General features: G+C 35.5%; 2 protein-coding genes and 1 long non-coding RNA gene across 3 annotated transcripts; all 3 read right to left on the reverse strand.

Moving 5' to 3' along the window:
- Window positions 1–3,947: 3,947 nt before the first annotated feature.
- Window positions 3,948–5,305, reverse strand: LOC109151884. Its single transcript, XM_019299484.1, has 2 exons — window positions 5,264–5,305; window positions 3,948–4,835 (listed from the first exon to the last, which is right to left on the reverse strand). Exons 1-2 carry the CDS (start codon window positions 5,303–5,305, stop codon window positions 3,948–3,950), a joined length of 930 nt encoding a protein of 309 aa, XP_019155029.1.
- Window positions 5,306–5,385: 80 nt separating this feature from the next.
- LOC109151885 lies at window positions 5,386–6,189 on the reverse strand. The gene is made up of 2 exons (XM_019299485.1): window positions 6,052–6,189; window positions 5,386–5,835 (listed from the first exon to the last, which is right to left on the reverse strand). The coding sequence occupies exons 1-2, from the start codon at window positions 6,187–6,189 to the stop codon at window positions 5,386–5,388; spliced, it is 588 nt and encodes a 195-aa protein (XP_019155030.1).
- A 5,134-nt stretch (window positions 6,190–11,323) lies between these two features.
- Window positions 11,324–18,422, reverse strand: LOC109151921. Its single transcript, XR_002049310.1, has 3 exons — window positions 18,329–18,422; window positions 16,124–16,144; window positions 11,324–11,358 (listed from the first exon to the last, which is right to left on the reverse strand). It is a non-coding gene; the product is annotated as an uncharacterized LOC109151921 (long non-coding RNA).
- Window positions 18,423–22,354: the final 3,932 nt, after the last annotated feature.

Consider the following 22,354-nt stretch of genomic DNA (forward strand, 5'->3'; position numbering starts at 1 on the left):
TAAGAGGAATTGCTCCTCTTATATAGAGAAGCTCAAGAGCTTCTCTTTCTAAACATTTTTAATATGGGATCAAAATGATCCAACATCATTTACAAAGGGAGCCCGTCGCTCCATTTTGTCTTCTCCTTATTATTTTTAATTTTAATTTTATTTTGTATATAGTTTTGTTTGGATTATTATTATTATTATTATTATTATTATTATTATTATTATTATTATTATTATTATTATTATTATTATTTGATTATTGATAAATTCGCCAAAATTTTAATACATTCGTCATTTTAACATTAATCAAAAGACAAAAGATATTATATAATAACTCACTCTTAAAAACTATTACAACACATAGGGTTAATCTTTCACAACCCCCACTAATAAATAAAACTAAAATAAGATGACAAAGCTAATAAATAATAAATAAATAAAACTAAAATAAGATGACAAAGCTCAGGCTTCTAAAATAAGAACATTTTGACTTCTCAATACTTCTTCACATTGATAGACATGCAATTATATATATTTGTAAGAGGAACAATGCTCCTCTTATATAGAGGAGTTCTTTCTTTTCAAACATTTGCAATGTGGGATCAAAATGATCTCACATCAATTACAAAGGGAGCTCCTTGCTCCCCTTTGTCTTTTATTGTTTTAAAATTTATTTTATATATAGTTTTGTTTGGATTATTGTTGTTGTTGTTTGGATTATTATTATTGTTGTTGTTGTTGTTGTAATTTAATTATTTGACAAATTCGTCAAAATTTTAAGAAATTCACCGGTTTAACTTTTTATATTTAATCAAAAACACCAAATATATTATTTAATAACTTAGCAATTTGCTCCAAACTACTAAAAACTAAAACAACACATATACATTTTGGGTTAATCATTCCCAAACCCCCTAAGAAATTAAAAAATTTAAAAAAAAAAACTAAAATATGAAGCCATTACGATAAGGTTTCTTAAATAAGAGCGCGCCTTTTGACACGTTGGACTTCAATACATTGAGAAAGTTTATATGAACAGATACTACATGTAATAGATTGAATCGAATATTTATGTTGTGAAACTTTGTCCACCTTGCAAGGTGGACATAGTTCTATGTTCATAATTACTGAATTATATGTTCATTATTATAAAGCTATCTATTCACAATCTTTGAACTTCATATTCATAATTATTGAACTCTATATTCACAATTACAGAACTCTATGTTCATAATTACTTAACAATGTGTTCATAATTATAAAGCTATATATTCATAATTTTTGAACTTCATATTCACAATTATTGAATCTCTATATTCATAATTACATAGCTATATGTTCATAATTATGTTCACAACACTATGTTCATAATTATAGAACTATATGTTCATAATTTTTGAACTATACATATTCATAATTATGAACAATTTTAGAACCATGTATACCTTGCAAGGTGGACACGATTCCACAGCATAATTTGCCGGGTTAATAGTACTAAAAAAAAAAAAGACTTTGGACTTCTCAATACTTGCCCACATTGATGGACAAACAATTATGTTTATAAGAGGAGTCTCAAAAGCTCCTCTTTTCAAACATTTTCAATGTGGGATTAAAATGATCCAACATCATTTACAAAGGGGAGCCCGTGGCTCCTTTTGTCTTCTTCTTATTTTTTTATTTTAATTTTATTTTGTATATCGTTTTGTTTGGATTATTATTATTATTATTATTATTATTATTATTATTATTATTATTATTATTATTATTATTATTGTAATTTGATTACTGATAAATTCGTCAAAATTTTAACAAATTCGTCATTTTAACATTTTGACTTTAATAAAAACACAAAAAAATTATATAATAACTCAATAATTTGCTCCAAACTGCTTAAAACTAATACAACACATACATTTTGAGTTTATCTTTCACAAACCCCACTAATAATAAATAAATAAATAAATAGATTATTTCACTCCTTGCCAACCTACAAAATGCTCCATATCCAAACATTAATAATTGTGAACACTGCATTACACCGCCATCTCCATATCCACCAAGTTATCATCGCAAAATGCTCGTTCCACTTGCCAACCTTATAGTTGTTCAATTGTCCTACTAATTGATTCCATATTACTATATATATTGTCCTACTAATTGATTCCATATTACTATATATATTGTCCTACTAATTGATTCCATATTACTATGTATAATTTATATATTTGAAGATTTTTTTTTTTGAAAAAAAATATTTGAAGACTTTTTAAAGTTAAATACCTATTAATTGCCTTAATAATAATTAAGATAAATTTTAGTCAATCAATATTCAATAGTACTAAAAGTATTACTTTGAATTTTTATAAACAAGATATAATATTATTAATTCGAAATAATTAAAAATAACGTGTCCATAGTACAAAAGATTTTATAATAGTAATTTTTATTGCCTAATTGAATTTGTCAATTATTAAATATTATTTATGGTAATTATTGTATGAAATTTAATACTAAAACTATTAGGTAGAATTTTTATAATTAAGGTATAATATTATTAAATCAAAATTATTAAAAATAATTTGTCCACAATATAATATAAATTATACTTGACTTAATAATTATTTATTAATATAAATTTACAATTATAAATTTGTATAAGAAAAACATAGAAACTTCTGGTTAAAAAAAAAAATCTCTCCATTTCCTTTTTCTCTTTCCTCACTGTCACATTCGCATTCTCTATAGAAAAAGACAAAGTAGGATGAGAAAAGACCATCTACAACGTCCTCTCCCCTCAATTTGATTTAGCTTTTGCTTGATTGCTGTTTTGCCAAGCGAACCACGTAAACCCTAAACGCTGCTTGTTAAAAAAAACATAAAAACTTGAATGACATGTACAAATCTCGAAGTCAACATACTAACTTTAAGTTTCAGAGAATCCTACAAAATTATCAAAATCACTGTCGTTATCATCCTCGATGCATCTCTACGCTCTTCCATAAAAACTAAACCATTATGATTCTATTACCAAGCCTCTTCTTCCTCAATAATATCTCAAAATCAACTTACATAAAACTGAAATTACTATACAACAATATTTTCCTCAAAATAACAAATAATTAAACTTTATTCCTTCTCAACTTGAATTCATCCCGAATTCCTATCCATGTTCACCTGTATAAATAATTTTACACAAAAACAGAATGTAGACAAAAATTAGCATAAGCTAAGCAAGTTTCACTTCACCCCTTAAAATAATGGCCTGGATTTTTTATATTTTCAAAACTCATATAATTTAATACTTTTTCAAAATACATGTAGAGTTATACATTTCTTTGGATGGAGAATAAATAGTTATTTATGGAGAAGTAACCAAACTTTTTGAAATCCACTTTGAAACTGGACTAAAACCTATGTGCACACCCTAGAGGATTCCAAGCCACTAGGTAATATATGATCCAAGTAGTCAGGTTTTCCTACGTACTACCACTCAAACAATTTGGAAACTGAATCATAACTTATGTGATACACTCTCATGGGATTCCAAGCCCAATGAGTAGGAAATAGTCCAAGTGAATAGTACTCACTTTTACTGAACATCACACAATATATTATTTTCTCAAAATTTCATTATTTATCGACAAATAAATACTTTCTCCACAAAAATACAATTTTCTCCAAATACATTTTTTTTTTAAAAAATATACAATTTTCTCCACATGATTTGTCCAAAATATAATTATAGTCCATAATCCAGTATTAATACAATTTCACAATACTACTATGTATACAACACAAAAAATTCCAAGCCAAGTATTTACACAACGCACGGGTTCGAACATCGAAACTCATTCTCGATATTTCGAGAATCACTACTCACAATATTACCATTTATCGACAAATGTACTTGTGTGCACATGAATAACATTTTTTTTTGAAAGCAAACATCGAGCATATTATTACTGAAGATACGGTAGAACATAGTCAAGTGGGATCAAATTCCAATACATCGTGGCCTGAGCCGAAGCAAACGAAGCTAAGGAATGAGCAATAAAATTAAAGGTTCTTGAAACCGAAAATAAACTAACATAAGTAAACGTGGCCATGATAGCCCTGCAGTCATTGATGACTATGCCAACATACGATCTCGGAGTAGAAGATGTCTTTGAAATATAATTCTGTACGATTGCACAGTCCGTGTAAATTGTAACTGTTGTAACAGCACGAGCCCTGAGCCAAGATAGTGCTTCCTTGCAAGCGAGGGCCTCCGCAGTAAGAGCATTCTCACAGTATGGTAATGGTTCGTTCATAGCAGCCATAAAAGCTCCTCCTTCCACACGCAAGACCACCCCATACGACGCTGCACATGTGTTGGGATCGTATGTTGTGTCGAAGAAGCAGGCTAATCCAGCGTAAGAAGGCACGTGCTGCTGCTGTAGAGTTGGGGCTGCCACCTGCTGTCCAGCGATTGTCCATGCCGCAAGTGACGCAACTGCAGCCATCCAGACCTGTTTCGGTGCACGCAGGTACGCTTCCCATAGCACGGTGTTTCTCGCATTCCACACTTGATAAAGTACTGCAACAATTCGAATAATAACATCCGGGGTTAACATAGACATAGCATTTTGGAACCATTCTGCAAACGATCCACCATGTATAGAAAATATAGGGAGATGAGATTCATTCCAAACACGGTTAGTATATTCACATCCAATAAGTGAGTGCCTAACATCCTCATAACTAATGGCACACATAGGGCAGTACGGGTATATGTCAACTCTTTTTTCAATTAAGGCGGTTGAGGTAGGCAGGATACCCCGGATTGCTCTCCATAAAAACGTTACCATCTATCAAAGTTGGTAGTATTTGGTATATCTCCAATAATAATCCTATACGCACTTTATACTGAATAAATTCCATTTGGTTCCTTGGGCCAGTACCATGTGTCTTCATATGTAGGGCATACAGGGATCCGGAGGATACGATTCGATTCGCATCAGCAGCATCAAATAAGGATTTCAATATCCCATGCGTGAGTACTCTGGTCAATCAAACCCACTACTTTTGCCTCATGTAATTCAGCCGGCATAGTAGTTTGTATACGAAAATTATCATCCCAGATCCAAGGATGATCCCAGATTAATGTTGAGCAACCATCCCTTATTCTTCGCCTTATACCACCACAAACCAGTGCATGAGCTGCCATAATACTCCTCCAACAGAAACTGAGATTATTTCCTATACACGCATTATAAAAGGAAGTTTTGGGTAGTACCTTGCCTTGTACAGAGAATCTGGCTTTGTGAGAAAACGCCATGTCTGCTTTCCCAGCATAGCCAAATTGAAAGCTCTAAGATCTTTGAATCCCAGACCACCAGCAGTCCTAGGCTTGCGAAGTCAGTCCCATGCCATCCAATGTATTCCTCTGTTATTAGCGCCACTCCTACCATAATAATATCTGTTCATAACTCTTTGGATAGCCAGGCAAGTGGACTCATTTAGCAAGAAAACACTCATAGAAAAAGTTGGCATTGCTTGAACCACAGTTTTCAAGAGAATTTCCTTGCATGCTCGAGATAATAACTTCTTATTCCATGACCCAATCCTCTGAGCTATTTTCTCCCCAATATAAGCAAATACATGTTTCTTATTCCTTCCTATGAAAGATGGAAGTCCCAGGTATTTTCCAAAATCATTAGCCTGGACAACTCCTAGTGCCGCAACCACCTCATCTCTGTCAGTACTCCCCGTGTTCTTATTAAAGCAAACACTAGACTTGTGGAAATTAACAGATTGGCCAGACAGTACCTCATATTCAGATAAACACTGTTTAATCACACCTGCCTCCTGGGAATTTGCTTTAAAAAATAACAAACTATCATCTGCAAAAAATAGGTGGGATATCGCAGGAGCACCCCTTGCTACCCTACACCCATGTATAAGGCCCTGCGTTTGAGCATTTTGTAATAACAGAGATAGACACTCAGCACAAATAATAAAGAGATAAGGAGAAAGAGGATCCCCTTATCTCAATCCCCAGGTTGGATTAACAACACCACTCACTGAACCATTGACAATCACATTATAAGAGACAGTTGTTACACACATCATAAGCAAATCCACCCATCTATCAACAAAACCCAAAGCCATCAGCATACGCCTCAAAAAAGGCCACTCCATTTTATAATAAGCTTTGGCCATATCCAGTTTAAGGGCACCCCAACCAACTCTACCACACTGCTTTCTATTCAAGAAGTGACCAATTTCCGAAGCAACTAGGATGTTGTTCGTAATGAGCCTATCCGGAATAAAAGCACTCTACGACTCTGAAATAATATTATCCATGAGGGGCTTCATTCTGTTTGCAATAATTTTAGCCATGATTCTATAAACAACATTACATAACGCAATAGGCCTTAAATCAGTAGTAAATTTTGGACTCTTCTTTTTTGGAATCAAGACAATATTAACCACATTTAAGACATCTGGGAACTGACCAGTATTCAAACAGTTAAGCACAAAAGTAGTCACATCACTACCCACTATATCCCAGAAGTGCTGATAAAATCCGGGGTTCATTCTGTCTGGTCCTGGAGCTTTGTCCGAGAACATAGAAAATAGCGCCCCCTTTACCTAATCAGCCACAAACGGTGCAAGCAGGGATCCATTTTGACTAACAGACACTCGGGGTAAAACCAACTCAAAGAAATCATCACTAACAGGGGGGCTTCCAGACTTAAAAACATTCTCAAAATAATCAATTATCACAGCATTCATACGACCCTTACTGACCCACTCCCCATCCAAGCCCTTTAATCTAGAAAGATAATTTTTACTTTTACGGGAAGAGGCATACCTATGATAGAACTTGGTATTGGCATCTGCACCGCGCAACCAATGCTGTTTTGCGCGCTGCCTCCAGTAAACATCCTCCTGGGCCTCTAATTGCGCTAGCTGCGCCTCAATGGTGTTGTACTGCTCAAGCGATACCGAGTCCGTGCGTCCCCTCAAGCCTATTAGTTTTGCCTGAAGGAGTTTAATCTGTTTGCCAAACAGGTGGAAACGGTTTCCACCCCACACCTGTAACCGGTCTTTGCATAACCGTAAGCTTTTAGGTAAACCACCATCATTCCCATCATGCCAGGCCTGCTCCACCACTCCCCTACAACCTGTGTCCAGCAACCAGGCCATCTCAAAACGGAACCCACTGTGTCCTCCACCACCCCGGCGTCCCAAGCCTGTTAGACCGAGGAACAAAGCTGAATGGTCGAAAGTGCGTGTTAGGATATTACACACCTTGGCCTCATCTAAGATACCCCGCCAGTTGGCTGTAGCTACAACTCTGTCCAACCTCTCCTCTACCCAATCTTCCGTACCACCCCCTCTCTGCCAGGTATAGGGGTAACCATCCATGGGCATGTATAACAAACCACACTCATCCAGTGTCTCCCCAAAGCCGTGAAGGAGCCTTTCTAGATGTGGATGCCGTCCTCGCTTCTTAGATTGAAATAGGAGATCATTGAAATCTCCAATCACGACGCAAGGAAGGGATGACTGCACCGATAATCTCGTCAAGAGTTCTCATGACTCCCGCCTTCTACTCCCCTCCGGAAAGCCATAATAACAAGTCATACGCCATGGGGTGTAACCATCTATCGTCACTTCTACATCCACATGATTTTTGGAAAAATTAATAAGACGTGCCGTGTTATTATTCTTCCATAAGCCAAACCACCACCCAAACGCACAGGATCGACATAGAACATTCCATCGAAACCGAGCTTGACCGGTAACCTTTCTGCATGGTCACGCTGCACCTTCGTTTCCATTAAAAAAATACAAAATCAGGCTTCTTAAAGGACACCATGTCCACAATTTCGCGAACTGTGCGTGGATTGCCCAAGCCACGACAGTTCCAACTGAGCGTACTCATGATGATGGGCGGGCCTGAAAAGCAGCACCCGCCATAGGCAAGTTTTTTGGCACCTCTGACATGGTAACATCACCTCCTCCCATTCCCATGCAGCGATCATTCCAGGCAGAATTTTCACGTCTCCTCTTCGCGACCGCAGCAACCGGCAACTCCACACCTCCGTACCGTTCAACACTGCCCCACGGTCAACCCCTCCAGCCGGCCGAACCTCTCCCAAGGCCGCCCCTCCACCCGCCACCTTCGGTTTTCCGCCAACGAGAACGAGCCAGTTGTCCCCTACTTCTCTCGGCCCCCGATTACCCCCTACACGAACATCCGGACCATACGGGTATTTATCCACTGGCACCGTAGCCATACGTGCCTTAACACAGAATTTATAAGAGTGCCCCTTCAGTCCACAGAAAAAAAATGTATGCAATCTCTCATATTTGAAATTAACCCAACACGTGGTCTTATCCCGCTTCAACAACTTCATACGTCGGCGTAGAGGTTTATCTACCGGTATCGACACTAGAACTCAGTAAAACGCAAGCCAAGGTGCACCTGCAAATCTATCATCGCATTTGGCGAAAGTTCCAATGAAGTTACCTATTTGCTCAATCATAAGGTCAGAAGTGTATCCCATCGGAAGGTCATGAATCTGCACCCACATGTCCACAGAATCTAGCACCACATCCCCAGGCAACACCCCATCTCTAACCTGGCAACAAACTAGAATGTGGTTCTCAAACGCCTATGGGCCACCATCCAGAACGTATTCCATGTCCGTTTTATGGAAGAAAACATAAAGGAACACCCCTTTCTGTAACTCCGTCACCGTAACCCCCATCACTGGCTGCCACACAGACGCTAAAACCTTCCTCATATAATCCAATTTTATCATCTTAGTCGTGAGGAATCTCCCCACCACTGTCCAGGTTTTCGTCGCAGCCACATCGCCACCTTCCGCCTCAAGACCGACCGGCGCAAATACTGCCTCTTCATCATCTAGCAACATATCGCCCCACCGTTCCGTTAGGCCGGCTACCTCATCCACCCCCTCGCTAGACGCCATACGACAGAAACTCAAAGGTACAATCGAACAGAACCCGCAAGAATCACCAGCAGAAAACGAACGTGAATAGCAAAAACCTAGGAAAATCCTAGTAGAGAAGGCAAAACCCTAGAGAGCCTAGAGAGAGACCATTTTACTATTATATCTTCATTATTCTTTTTTTTTTTTTTAATCTTCAAGCCTAACCTTTTCACTTAATTGTGGACACCCCAAGTTTGCACATGAATAACATATTTCATATAATATCACATATAATATCAATACATACAATACTCGGGAAAAATAATAATTTTCGTGAACATAAAATCTTACCCTCGAAGGCAAACTTTCTATAAACCTTAGTAGCATCCTAAACACCTTGATAAGAAACCCGTGAATCAAATAAATCCAATAATAATAATAATAATAATAATAATAATAATAATAATAATAATAATAATAATAATAATAATAATAATAATAATAATAATATTATTATTATTATTATTATTATTATTATTATTATTATTATTATTATTAACATATAAACATTATCTTATTATTATTATATAATAATTACCGAAGCATCATCATCAATCTCAATTCACCAGTATCAACAAACTTAGATTTAAACAAAAGAATTTGGAGAGTAGAAATAATTACCTGAAGTAGAGATTAAGTGAATGAGTTTTGCTAGGATTGAAGAAGACGTAGGAATAGATTTAAAATCATGAAGAATCAGTAGTGTGAGGGAAGATGAATGAATGTCAAAGTTTATAAATTTGTATTTATAGGTGGAAAATAGTAATTCTAAAGGAAAGTATATTAATAATTTATTTAAAAAAGATAGAAAGTAAAGTAAGTATGGTAATAAAATTATTATTAGTATATATATTAAATTAAATATTATATATATACATACATACATATATATATATATATATATATATATAATGGATGATATTATGTATATTGTAAATAATGGAATTGACAGCTACATACGTTCATATGGAAATAATTATTATATAAATAAATATACTGCAATTCCGTTAAGAATTTTAAAATGATTTAGCATAATTGAAGTTATGAAATTTGAAGAAATTAATTATTATAATATTAAATTTGGTAAATTGGACCCAATCTGCAATGATAAGGTTATCTTATATTTGGAATGATTTTGCTTTTAAAAATGATATAAATTTAGTTATCTCATATTTGGAATGATTTTCAATAAATATTTGATTTTATTTTATATCAAGATAAAAACAAATAATTTATAATTATTTCACCGATTTGCCTCATATAAAATATTCAATATTGGTCATATTTGGAATGATTTTGAATAATATTTGATTTTATTTTACATCGTGGTGTTCGCAGAAATTTATAATTGCATTGTCGATGAAATGAGTTAATTGTTACTTAAATACTGCAATTCCGTTAAGAATTTTAAAATGATTTAGCAGAATTGAAGTTATGAAATTTGATGAAATTAATTAATTATTATAATATTAAATTTGGCAAATTGGATCCAATCCGCAATGATAAGGTCATCTCATATTTGGAATGATTTTACTTTTAAAAATGATATAAATTTAGTTATCTCATATTTGGAATGATTTTCAATAAATATTTGATTTTATTTTACATCAAGATAAATTTAAATAATTTATAATTATTTACCAATTTGGTTCATATAAAATATTCAATATTAGTCATATTTGGAATGATTTTGAATAATATTTGATTTTATTTTACATCATGGTGTTCGCAGAAATTTATAATTGCACTGTTAATTGTTAACAACTCTACTGATCAATTATCTTGTACATGGACAAAGGTAGTGGGCGACCAAATTCGTGAAAATCGAAGCTATAATGACGTTTGCCCGGAAGACAAAGAAATCTAATAGAGAACAAAACTATGCCGTGAAAACCCATGCCTGCAAAGTAATTCTTGACTTCCCAGTTGTGCATTAACAACATAATAAAGGCAAGATTGCAAATCAACATCAATATTATGCTTGTGTTGTCCTTGAATATATAAATTTGAGAGCAAATGTATGCCCAATCATCATGAGCCAAGACATAAAACTTTTTAACATATATACAAACTATGAACTCAGAATAAAGTAGTAAACCCCATTTCTCTGAATAAAGCTGCCTTTCAAAGAATTTGATGTACATCCTTTCATTAGATCACAAAATATAAATAAGTAAAATTGTATAATAAATTGTCACACTGTAAGTTCAAATAGCCTGAACCAGAACCTGTCTAAAATAAATTGCAACAAAGAAAGGAAGGCCATAAGATATCATGATTGCACGATTTCGTGACATTGGGACCTCTTGAAGAAAGGAATCAAAGACACTCGACCCTTAACTTCAAGAGAATTGGGCCACTCCTTCATTGATGTTGTTTCACCACTGTAAGGAAATAATCAACTGTTGGTGATAATGAACCACAATCGATTTAATATCCGTAAAATAATATTTATATATATACACATGAAATATATATAAAATATTATTGGATATATATCCGAAATATATATACACACACAAATATATATAAAACGGACCCAACGGTTATATATACATGTATATCTACGAAAAAGATATACCAATATATATCAACCAAAAAGAAAATATAATCCTTAAATTATAATTCCAAAACAACAAGAAAGAATGGATTTTTGCTTAGAGCATAATCCAAAACAAGAAAGAAGGAGAAGGAAGAAAGAATTGTACGAGTTAGGCGAGTGCCTTTCTTTCCTTAAAACCTTATTTGCCACCTCCCAAAAGTGCTAGGAGCGTTGTGGCCTAGGTTTCTCAGGATAAAACGTACAGCGGTTCGACGTTTGAGCACCCAAACGAACGAACCCGGCGAACTAGAGCACGGGCAAAATACAGTAGCAAGAAAAGGAGTAGGAGCAGAGTTTTTGAGAAGAAAAAGTTCTTATCTTTGTGTGTTGTGTCACTCTCGTTCTTCCCTCTCTTGTTGTCTCTCACTATGCAGTTTAAAAGACCTCTACTTCCACTACACTTATATAGGAGGTTGGTACTTAATAGCATCATCATGACACATTAACCAACATAAATTCAATTTAAAAATTGAATTATAACGTTTGAAATGGTCGTACTTATTATCGAAATAATATCAACGGTCACGAACTTAATATCCGATTAATTCGTACCGACCATAACGACCAGTTTCAAAAATATCTGAGCGACCGAGAAGTCCGTACAAACCTGAAAGTTTAACAAATTTGGACCGGAAACCACACCCGAGTGGTCCGCAAGCACCAAAATGGTGCAACACGAATCAATGCATAAAAGCACCAACTCGTGCTGCACGAAAGGAGCCCAAAAGCTTAATTCACTAATTAACCTTTCAAATTACATTTAGCAAAATTTCGTCCATGCAAACTTTCGTCCCAATTCCATTTCATGCTAACAAATTAGCACATTAATTAAGCTTCCCAAAAGCTTATTCTCAAGCTTGACAACTCATGTTGTCACACTAATTAAGCTTAATCTTAAGCTTTAAGCTTTCTAAGCTTAATTTGACTTCTCTCAAATAGGTTCACTTTGATAATCAATTTCTCATTCACCTATTACCCATTTTGAGCGTACATTATATCAAATTCTTCGTCTCACTACGAAGAACCCGAATCCACATTGACCCGACCCAAATCGGAAGTGGATCCCACATTATTTGTACCACAAAATAATCACTCAAAATATCATTTTAATGCTATTTTTCCAACAATCCCCACATGAATGAAAAAATTATTTTCAGGGTATTTTGAAATAGGAAACAACTGTGTTTAACGGTCGATCCCCTCATAGGATAGGTAGGGATCACTATACCCTTTGAAACTTCCCTTGTGAAGACATGTTTACTCTACTGGCTGTACGGTAGAACACGATGTCTTTGAACCGACTGCCGTTTGTGTAGACGATGACATATCTCACACAGGAATCTCCCAACCATGCTCTGTTCTCATGAGTGTGCCCATTTTGGTCGTGGGTCACTGTCCTGGTTCTGCAAGAGTTTGTGAAGAATTGTGCCCATCAATTCTCCTTTGAAGCGACCCTCACTTCTCTCTCACATAGGTGATTCTTTTCCGAGTATCCCGCATACTCACACATGTCAACCGACATTCGAATAATTAAAGCATCAATATGCTAACCTTGCGCGGGAGTCACTGTTCTAACGAGGAGTGGTCGGGAGTCAAAGACCCCCACAGTGACACGCTTCGTTCCATAATTTAGTTGTCCCATTGAACCTAGGTGCCAGCTAGGTTGGTTATCCACTATAGAACTTTTAGTCCAAGGGCTTTAGACCCAATCCTCGTTCCAACTTCTCCAAAACCATTTGCTTACCCTCGGGTTATCGAGTTAGCGGCCGCTACGTTATCTTTTGACATCACGTAGTCAATAGAGATAACCCCCGTTGTGAGAAATTGTTTAATGGTATTATATCTACGACTTATAAGTCTAGACTTACCATTCCACATTTAACTCTGTACTTAACTAATTTTGGCTTGACTATCGCAATGCACACAAATTGGAGGTACGAGTTCACCACTAGGAACATTCTCGAAATAATGGCATAGCCATTCGGCCTACTCGCTCGCGACACGAGTGTAAGGCTCTCAGCTTTGATCCCGTTGGATCTTAGCTATCAGAAATTCATTTCGAGAATTTCCATCCAACCGACTGCACTGGCCTATGTAAAGACGTAGCCTTTGATGGACTTAGCGTCCTTTGATATCCGTGCTATACTTTCCAAGTACGGCTAGATATCCCATGTTGTGCAGTCCAAAGTCACGAGTATACCTTAAGTATCTCATAACTTCTATTGCCTTCTAGTGCGCGACACTAGGGTTACTCGTATGTCTACCGAGTTCGTTAACCGCTAAGGCAATGTTCGGCCTAGTACAATCCATTAGATACAATTAAACTACCAATAATCTGAATGTATTCTCCCTGAGATGTAAAATCTTCGAGATTATTGGCTAGTTGTACGTTAGTATCTAACGGTGTCCAAGCCACTTGATTAACATCCTTTGCAAGGATTTAATCAACACAGTGAGATTGGCTCAACACGAGACCATACGGTCTTCTCACAATTTTAATCCCGAGGATTAAATCTGCCAACCCCATGTCAAATATCAAATTTAACATGTTCAAGGTAGAATTGATCATTTGATCGTTACTACCCACGTTGAGTTTATCGTGTATAGACAAATAGTGATAGCCTCGTCTATCGTACGCATTACGTAGACATTTATCACATTTGTTTATACTAAACTCGTGACACATCATTGTATGATCAAAACCTACATGCCAAATACTAAGGCAATTGTTTCAAACCATACAATGATCTCACCAATTACACACTTTCTTTCCCTAGCACGGAACCACAAAACCCTCGGGTTGTTCCATGTCTATTAATAAAGCGATACATCCATTTCGATAAACTTCCAAGTCTCGCTAAACAGCTCTTGGAAGTATCATCCTAATGGATTTCGTTCTCATCACAAGAGAATATATATTGAAGTAATTGTGGCACTCGCGTCGCATATAATCTAAAATTACAAGCCCGGCCATTTTACTCCAATATAACCAACCGGTTTTATCTTCCGACTAGTGATCCACTTAGGATCCCGAGGTTTTACAACCTGGAGGAAGAACAACCAGTTCCAAGTATGATTCTTTTAAGATAGAATCTACTTCACTCTCGGTAGCCTCTCTCGGGTTGGTCCATTTGTAAAAGTCACCACTTCTACATATGTTCGAGGCTCGTTTTCTAACAACCTTGTCAGAAAATCCAAATTATTTTCTAGTATGCAAGTTAGAATATGCACACCACATTCTAACACGTATGTCAGAAAATATGGACCAAAGGATTTTTCAATCCTAGCTCTCTTGCTACGTTTAGCTTTGAGCTCAGGTTCTCTATCACATCCTTCAACCATAGCTACGTCGAAAGTTCATTTCAACGTGCTAGGTCCTTTTATTGAACCTTCACAGAAATGCATCTTCTAAAGAACGATGAATTTCTTGATTCAGTTTATTGTGTTTTTATGTACATTCAGAGTGTAGGACTCGTGTACTAAGAACCAAAACGCCTTTGGCAAGACACCCCACATTTCAGGCATTAGGAGGAAAACTTCCTACGTGCCCACAATTTGTAAGAATTTCATGCGGGTAACCTTATTTAAAAGGTACTAACTTGTCCAAAGTATTGTCTCACCCCACATACTTTGAGGTAGACCCGAACTTATCAACGTATTGATACTTATGTTCGGCAACAACGTTTGATCGAGGTGAATACCGTGTCGTACGCTCGAGTAATTCACTAATTAAGCTTTCAAATTACATTTAGCAAACTTTCGTCCATGCAAACTTTCGTCCCAATTCCATTTCATGCTAACAAATTAGCACATTAATTAAGCTTCCCAAAAGCTTATTCTCAAGCTTGACAACTCATGTTGTCACACTAACTAATCTTAATTAAGCTTAATCTTAAGCTTTAAGCTTTCTAAGCTTAATTTGACTTCTCTCAAATAGGTTCACTTTGAGAATCAATTTCTCATTCACCTATTACCCATTTTGAGCGTACATTATATCAAATTCTTCGTCTCACTGCGAAGAACCCGAATCCACATTGACCCGACCCAAATCGGAAGTGGATCCCACATATATTTGTACCACAAAATAATCACTCAAAATATCATTTTAATGCTATTTTTCCAACATCAACAACCATCAACGCAAATAAAAAAAAAAAAACATGCATGTAATCAAAGCAGGCAACCTCATCATAAAGATTTGAAAGCAGCCAAACATCAGAAAAAAAAAAGAAGAAATTCACTTCAATGGAAGAAAGTTTTTTTTTTTTTTTTTTTTTTTTTTGTTAACCTGTTTTTCACCCATCAGGAGACATATAAAGTAAAATCAAATCAATAAAATAGTAAAAATACAAAAGAAAAAAATAAATAAAAGAATAGAGAATACGAAATTTAGGAAAACATAATCTGCTTTGAACCAGCACAAAAAACTTACATAATTCAAAAAATCCTAAAATTATTAAATATTGATATCAAAATACATACAAACATGCCAGATTTTCTTTAGAGCATGATTCAACCATCTTACACTTTGTGAATCAGAGAGCATCTGAAAAAAAAAAACAGCAAAAGGAGAGTCATTAGACAAGTATCAAAGAATCAATTCAGGAGTCCAAGCAAAAAAAACACACAGCAGAAAGAGATTCCAAACATCGTGGAACAACACAAATACCCATCAACTCCTTAATCGTTGGTCACTGGTGCAAGATGTCGACGGGGAAGCTGCTGCATGTAGGGAGGAAAACAGGGGACGCCGTTGAAGAAACGCTGCGTTCGTTCAGCTGCTGCCCAACCAGTGATCTGTTCGCCTGAGTCGCCACCAGAGGTCGCGATTCCTGCAGTTGCCTACGTCGGAGGAGAGGCTGCTAGGCCAGAGATGGAAGTCGCCTGTGAAGATCAAAATGTGACTGGACGTGGTGTCTCTCCTGGCGGGAAGAAGGGGAGAGGCTGATGACAGCGGTGCATGGGCGCTGGTGTACGGTTCCCTGCAGTCACGAAGAAGGAGTTGATGCGGTGAACGCTGTCAATTTGAGCACAGAGAAAAGACCAAGGAAATTAAATGCACTGAACGTTGTCAATGGCGTGAAAGAAGAAACATTCACAATAAATGCAAGCATGGGTTGTCAGAAAGAGAAGTACAATAGATAAGGATGGGTAGTCAGGCCAACACATGGCTACAGTAAAAAGCTAACAATCTCTTTGTACTTCACAAGCCGAACACAAGCCGTATTTTGAACAGCCGATGCATCAGAAGTGCAGATGAGAAATTTCATGTTTCAAGGTCCAACAAATAATGCATAGAGTAAAAAAAAAAAGTCGCCTGAAAATGTCATGGGCAAAACTCACCGAACCTTTATGCGTATTCATTGATTTATATGTATTCATTGATTAATATTCACATAAAAAATTACTACTCATTAGTTATTTATTTTTTTATGACAATGAAAATTTGTAACTAGTTCGCAAAAGTATGCATCTGGTAAATTATGTTATTATATATTAATTCACAAACTACACAAAAAAATAAAATACAGCAAAAATACGAAAAATAAATAACAGTAAAAACACCCTGTTATAAACTACTTGATAAATCTTTATCTCATTAATATCACAATTATTAATTTCAAGAGTATATGGATCATATCATAAAACATATATGGCACTCTTGATGCACTCCTGTATCATATCCACAATGAAGCAACAAGTCTTGACGTGACAAGTCTCCCATTTGAGTGTCCAAGAAGCCAGACCAGCGCATTTATGACTACCACTGAATGGACAAGCGTGCACAGATAGACAAAAAATTTAATGCAAGGACAATTTTTGAGCCACGTGCAAATATGACTTTCACCGTGACCATTGGCCCTTGCGTGTTCCTCCATTTTCCCGGCCAGCTTCTTATCTGTCGCAATTCATGAAAACCGAAGTTATAACGACGTTCGCCCGGAAGACAAAGAAATCTACCAGAGAACGAAATAAGTATCTCGGCTTATTTAGCAACATGTCCCTCCGAACCCACCGTTGATTGAATATGGTGGAAGTTCTCCCAAGATTCTACTCATCGCACCAGCGAGAAAGGCGGTGGCCGACCAAATTCATGAAAATCGAAGCTACAACGATGTTCGCCTGGAAGACCAAGAAATCTACCGAAGAACAAAACTGTGCCGTGAAAAACCATTCCTACAAAGTAATTCTTGACTTCCCAGGTGTGCATTAACACCATAGTAAATGCAAGATTGCATATCAACATCAATAGTATGCTTGTGTTGTCCTTGAATATATAAATTTGAGAGCAAATGTATGCCCAATCATCAATCGAAAAAAAAAAAAAAAGAAATTCACTTCAATTGAAGAAAGTTTTTTTTTTTCACCCTGCAAGAGGCAGATAAAGTAAAATCAAATCAATAAAACAATAAAAATATAAAAAATAAATAAATAAAAGAAGAGAGAGTAAGATCTCTGGGAAAAAATAATCTACTTTGAACCTGCATGGAAAATTTATGCAGTTGACAAAATCCTAAAATTATTAAATAGTAAAATCAAAATACATTCAAACAAGCCAGATTTTCTCTAGAGCATGATTCAACCATCTTACACTTTGGGAATCAGAGTGTACCTAGAAAAAAAAAAAAGCAAAAAGAGAGTCATTAGACAAGTATCAAAGAATCAATTCAGGAATCCAAGCAAGAAAAATGGACAGCAAAAAGAAAATAAAAACATCTTGGAACAGCACAAATACCCATCAACTCCTTCGTCGTTGGTCACCAGTGCAAGATGTCGACAAGGAACCAGTGGTAGGGGAAGCTGCTACCTGTGGCAGGGAAAACAGGGGACGCCGTCAAATTTCCGCTGTGTCCGTTCAGCTGCTGCCCAGCCAGTGATCTGTTCGCCGGAGTCGCCACTAGAGGTCGCGATTCCTCCAGTTGCCTGCGCCAGAGGAGGGGCTACCAAGCCAGAGATGGTGTTGGAAAAAGGTGCTTGTAAGCTGTAATACATTTGAGATACAACAATAATACAGAATACAACAGGGAACAAAAACTGGATCATTTGATATCTTCAGGCGTGTAATCACTTTCCTATAAGCTTTAAATCTCCCTCTATAAAAGCAACAAGGTTCAAGATTTAATCTTATGGGATACAAGAAGATGAATGAAATTCTCAAGTTGCTTTGTTTGAGAATTCCCTGTAGAATTGTAATTCTGTGAAATGTCTTGGTTTCCTGCAAGTTGATTGCCTCCATCAATTGCCTACTTTCTTTTTCTCTGTATTCTTCAGATGTTTCCCCAGATATTTATATAGCAGTTAGGAGAAGTTACATGGAAGTTATAGGAGTTCAAAACTCAACTTCCATAAGATATATCTTATCTGATATATCAAGCATGGGAAATATATAATTGAATATTATAAATATTCATATCATATGGACCTTCATAGGTTCATGCACTGCATACAAAATAACAAAGTAAAATATATATTATATATATATTTATTATTCAATGCATGTAGAAACCATGCAATGCTACATAATAAATAAATAATATATATTTATACTTTACATGCATGCAGACATATTAAACCCAAATTGAGGAAGGAAGCCATATAGCCGAAACTTAGATTCATGAACATACATTGCATGCAGACATAAATCAAAAGAAAGGCTTTTGAAATAAGCTTACGTGAAATTCACTTGGCCGAAAGATGCAAACCATACCATGCAAAGTTTCGTGAACCTCAATGATAAGGACGAAACCATTTCATTTCAACCAACAAAACCATTTCATTTTAACCAACGAAATCAACAATAGGGCCATCAACTTTCGTTAAGCAATGCAATTATCAAACCTGAATCAATACGAGAACTTTCGGTCTCAACCAAACAAAAACATATTTCCCATTTTACTTTCTACCAAACTAAAATAATATTTATAACTCCACAACACCAAATATTATTTAAGCTTTTCATGGTAGTCCAACTGAAATATTAATCTCCATTACTATATAAATCTCCAACAGATGGAAATCGTCCGTGAAGATCAAGACGTCGCTGGATGTGGTGTCTCGCCCGACAGGAAGTATTAGAGAATAATATTATATTTATGAACTTAGTCTAATATTGTTTCCTACTCTTGTGTAGTGGTTTCTATAATTTCTCTTTGCCTAGCTATTTCCCACTTTTGTTATATAATTGTGTATATATACTTGTTCCTTATTAATGAAATATATAAGCTGTTTATATCTCATAACATGGTATCAAGAGCTTGATCCTATTGGGTAATTTTTTCTTTATCTTCTTCATGGCTTTGGAAAACCCATCTTCCCCTCCAACTACAACTACAGATGCTCCTCCTGCTATCATTCCCACCACACAAGATCCTCAAAATCCTCTTCTTATAATTAATTTCTCAAATATAACCAAGTTAACAGACACAAACTACCTCACTTGGATGGGAGAGGCTGATGGCAGCGATGGATGGTCGCTGGTGTAGCGTTCCCAGCAGTCACGAAGAAGAAGGAGTTGATGATGCGGTGAACGCTGTCGATTTGAGCACAGAGAGATGACCAAAGAAATTAAATGCAGTGAACGTTGTCAATGGCGTGAAAGAAGAAACATTCACATTAAATGCAAGCATGGGTTGTTCGAAAGAGAAGTACAATAGGTAAGGGATGGGTAGTCAGGCCAGCACATGGCTACAGTAAAAAGCTAACAATCTCTTTGTACTTCACAAGCTGGACACAAGCCGGATTTTGAATGGTGGATGCATCATAAGGGCAGATGAGGAATTTCATGTTGCAAGGTCCAACCAATAATGCATAGAGTACAAAAAAAGTCTCCTGAAAATGTCATGGGCAAAAATCACCGAGCCTTTATGCGTATTCATTGATTCGGGAAAAAAAAATGTCATTTTCCCTAAAATTATAATATATAAGAAAACTAGTAGAATCATAAATCTAGTGAATCAACTATGATTTGATATTAGCTAGCTAGTTTTTCTAAAAAGGTGGAGTGTCGGATCTAAGACATAGGTTAGAGTGACACCGACTTATGGTGGTCATAGATCGATTTGGTTAGTATGTTGGCTAAGTAAGGGTGTTTCACTTTACTAGCGTGTTATTGATGCATAACTCAAGTAGACAAGTAAAGTCGTCAAAATGAACTTTGTCTGCCAAGTCAGTTCGCCCTGCCCCTATTTAAGTAGGGGTGGGTTTCAGTTTCAACAACATGTCAAAGAGAGGGGCTTAGAGGTCTGCCCTGCTTGCCCCGTGGGCTTGGCTCGCATATATATATATATATATATATATATATATATATATATATATATATATATATATATATATATATATATATATATATATATATATATGATTATTTTTAAATACAAACCCTCCTTAAAATACAAACATCCCTTAAAATACAAACGGTGTGCATGTAAGTATGTTAATGTGTGCACGAGCTAATTCCAGATATTGTTGGCAGTATGTCCAGTGTGCATGTAAGTATGTTAATATGTGCACGGGCTTTGATGGATGGTTGTGATTTTTTCCTCCTACGCGTTGTGTGCATGCAAGAATGTTAATGTGTGCACGAGCTTTGATGGATGATTGTGATTTTTCATCCTACGCGCTGTGTGCATATAAGTATGTTAATGTGTGCACGAGCTAATCCCAGAAATTGTTGGCATTGCGCCATGTGCGCATGTAAGTATGTTAATGTGTGCATGAGTTCAAGTTTGTATTTTAAGAGGGTTTGTATTTGAATGCAACCATATATATATATATATATATATATATATATATATATATATATTTATTTATTTATTTATTTATTTATTTGAATGTTTGAGTAGGAAGTAAGTATCTTGTTATTGTAAGAAGTCTAAGGAGTTGTGGATGGAATCGTATCAATTGCATATTTTTGTCATAAAATAAATTGAGCGTGTTAGACTACTAGCAATCGTTATGCTGTAGAACCGCGTCCACCTAACAAGGTGGACACGGTTCTATGTTCATAATTTCTGAACTATATATTCATAACTATAAAGTTATATATTCATAATTATTGAACTTCATATTTATAATTATTGAACTCTATATTCACAATTACATAATTCTATGTTCATAATTACTGAACTATATGTTCATAATTATAAAGCTATATATTCATAATTTTTGAAATATATATTCACAATGATTGAATCTCTATATTCATAATTCAGAACTATGTGTTCATAATTATGTTCACAACTCTATGTTTATAATTATAAAACTATAGGTTCATAATTTTTGAACTATATATTCATAATTATGAACAATTTTAAAACCGTGTCCACCTTGATACGGTTCCACAACATAATTTGTCGACTACTAGCCCGTGGGACAAACCACTCTGGCCGCTAGTGAAGTCTAACTGTCTAAGTGAGATTTATTGATGTGGTTCATGGTTATAATCAATCATTATTGTGTGGACCATATTTTGTCTACTATAAAATAATGTACATTCAGTACAAAAATAATGTACATTGTATTCAGGGGATGTACATTATTTTTGTTCTGAGTGTACGTTATATTTATAATCTACATTCAGTATGAAAATAATGTACATTTAATTTGCCTGAATATAATGCATACTCAGTATAAAAATAATGTACATCCCCTGAATACAATGTACATTATTTTTGTATTGAATATACATTATTTTACAGTATACAAAATATGGTCCACACAACTTGTTTAGATCATGGTCCGCACAATAATGATTGTA

This window comes from Ipomoea nil, unplaced genomic scaffold, assembly GCF_001879475.1.
Source record: "Ipomoea nil cultivar Tokyo-kokei standard unplaced genomic scaffold, Asagao_1.1 scaffold2297, whole genome shotgun sequence".
In the NCBI taxonomy this organism is placed as follows: Eukaryota; Viridiplantae; Streptophyta; class Magnoliopsida; order Solanales; family Convolvulaceae; genus Ipomoea; species Ipomoea nil.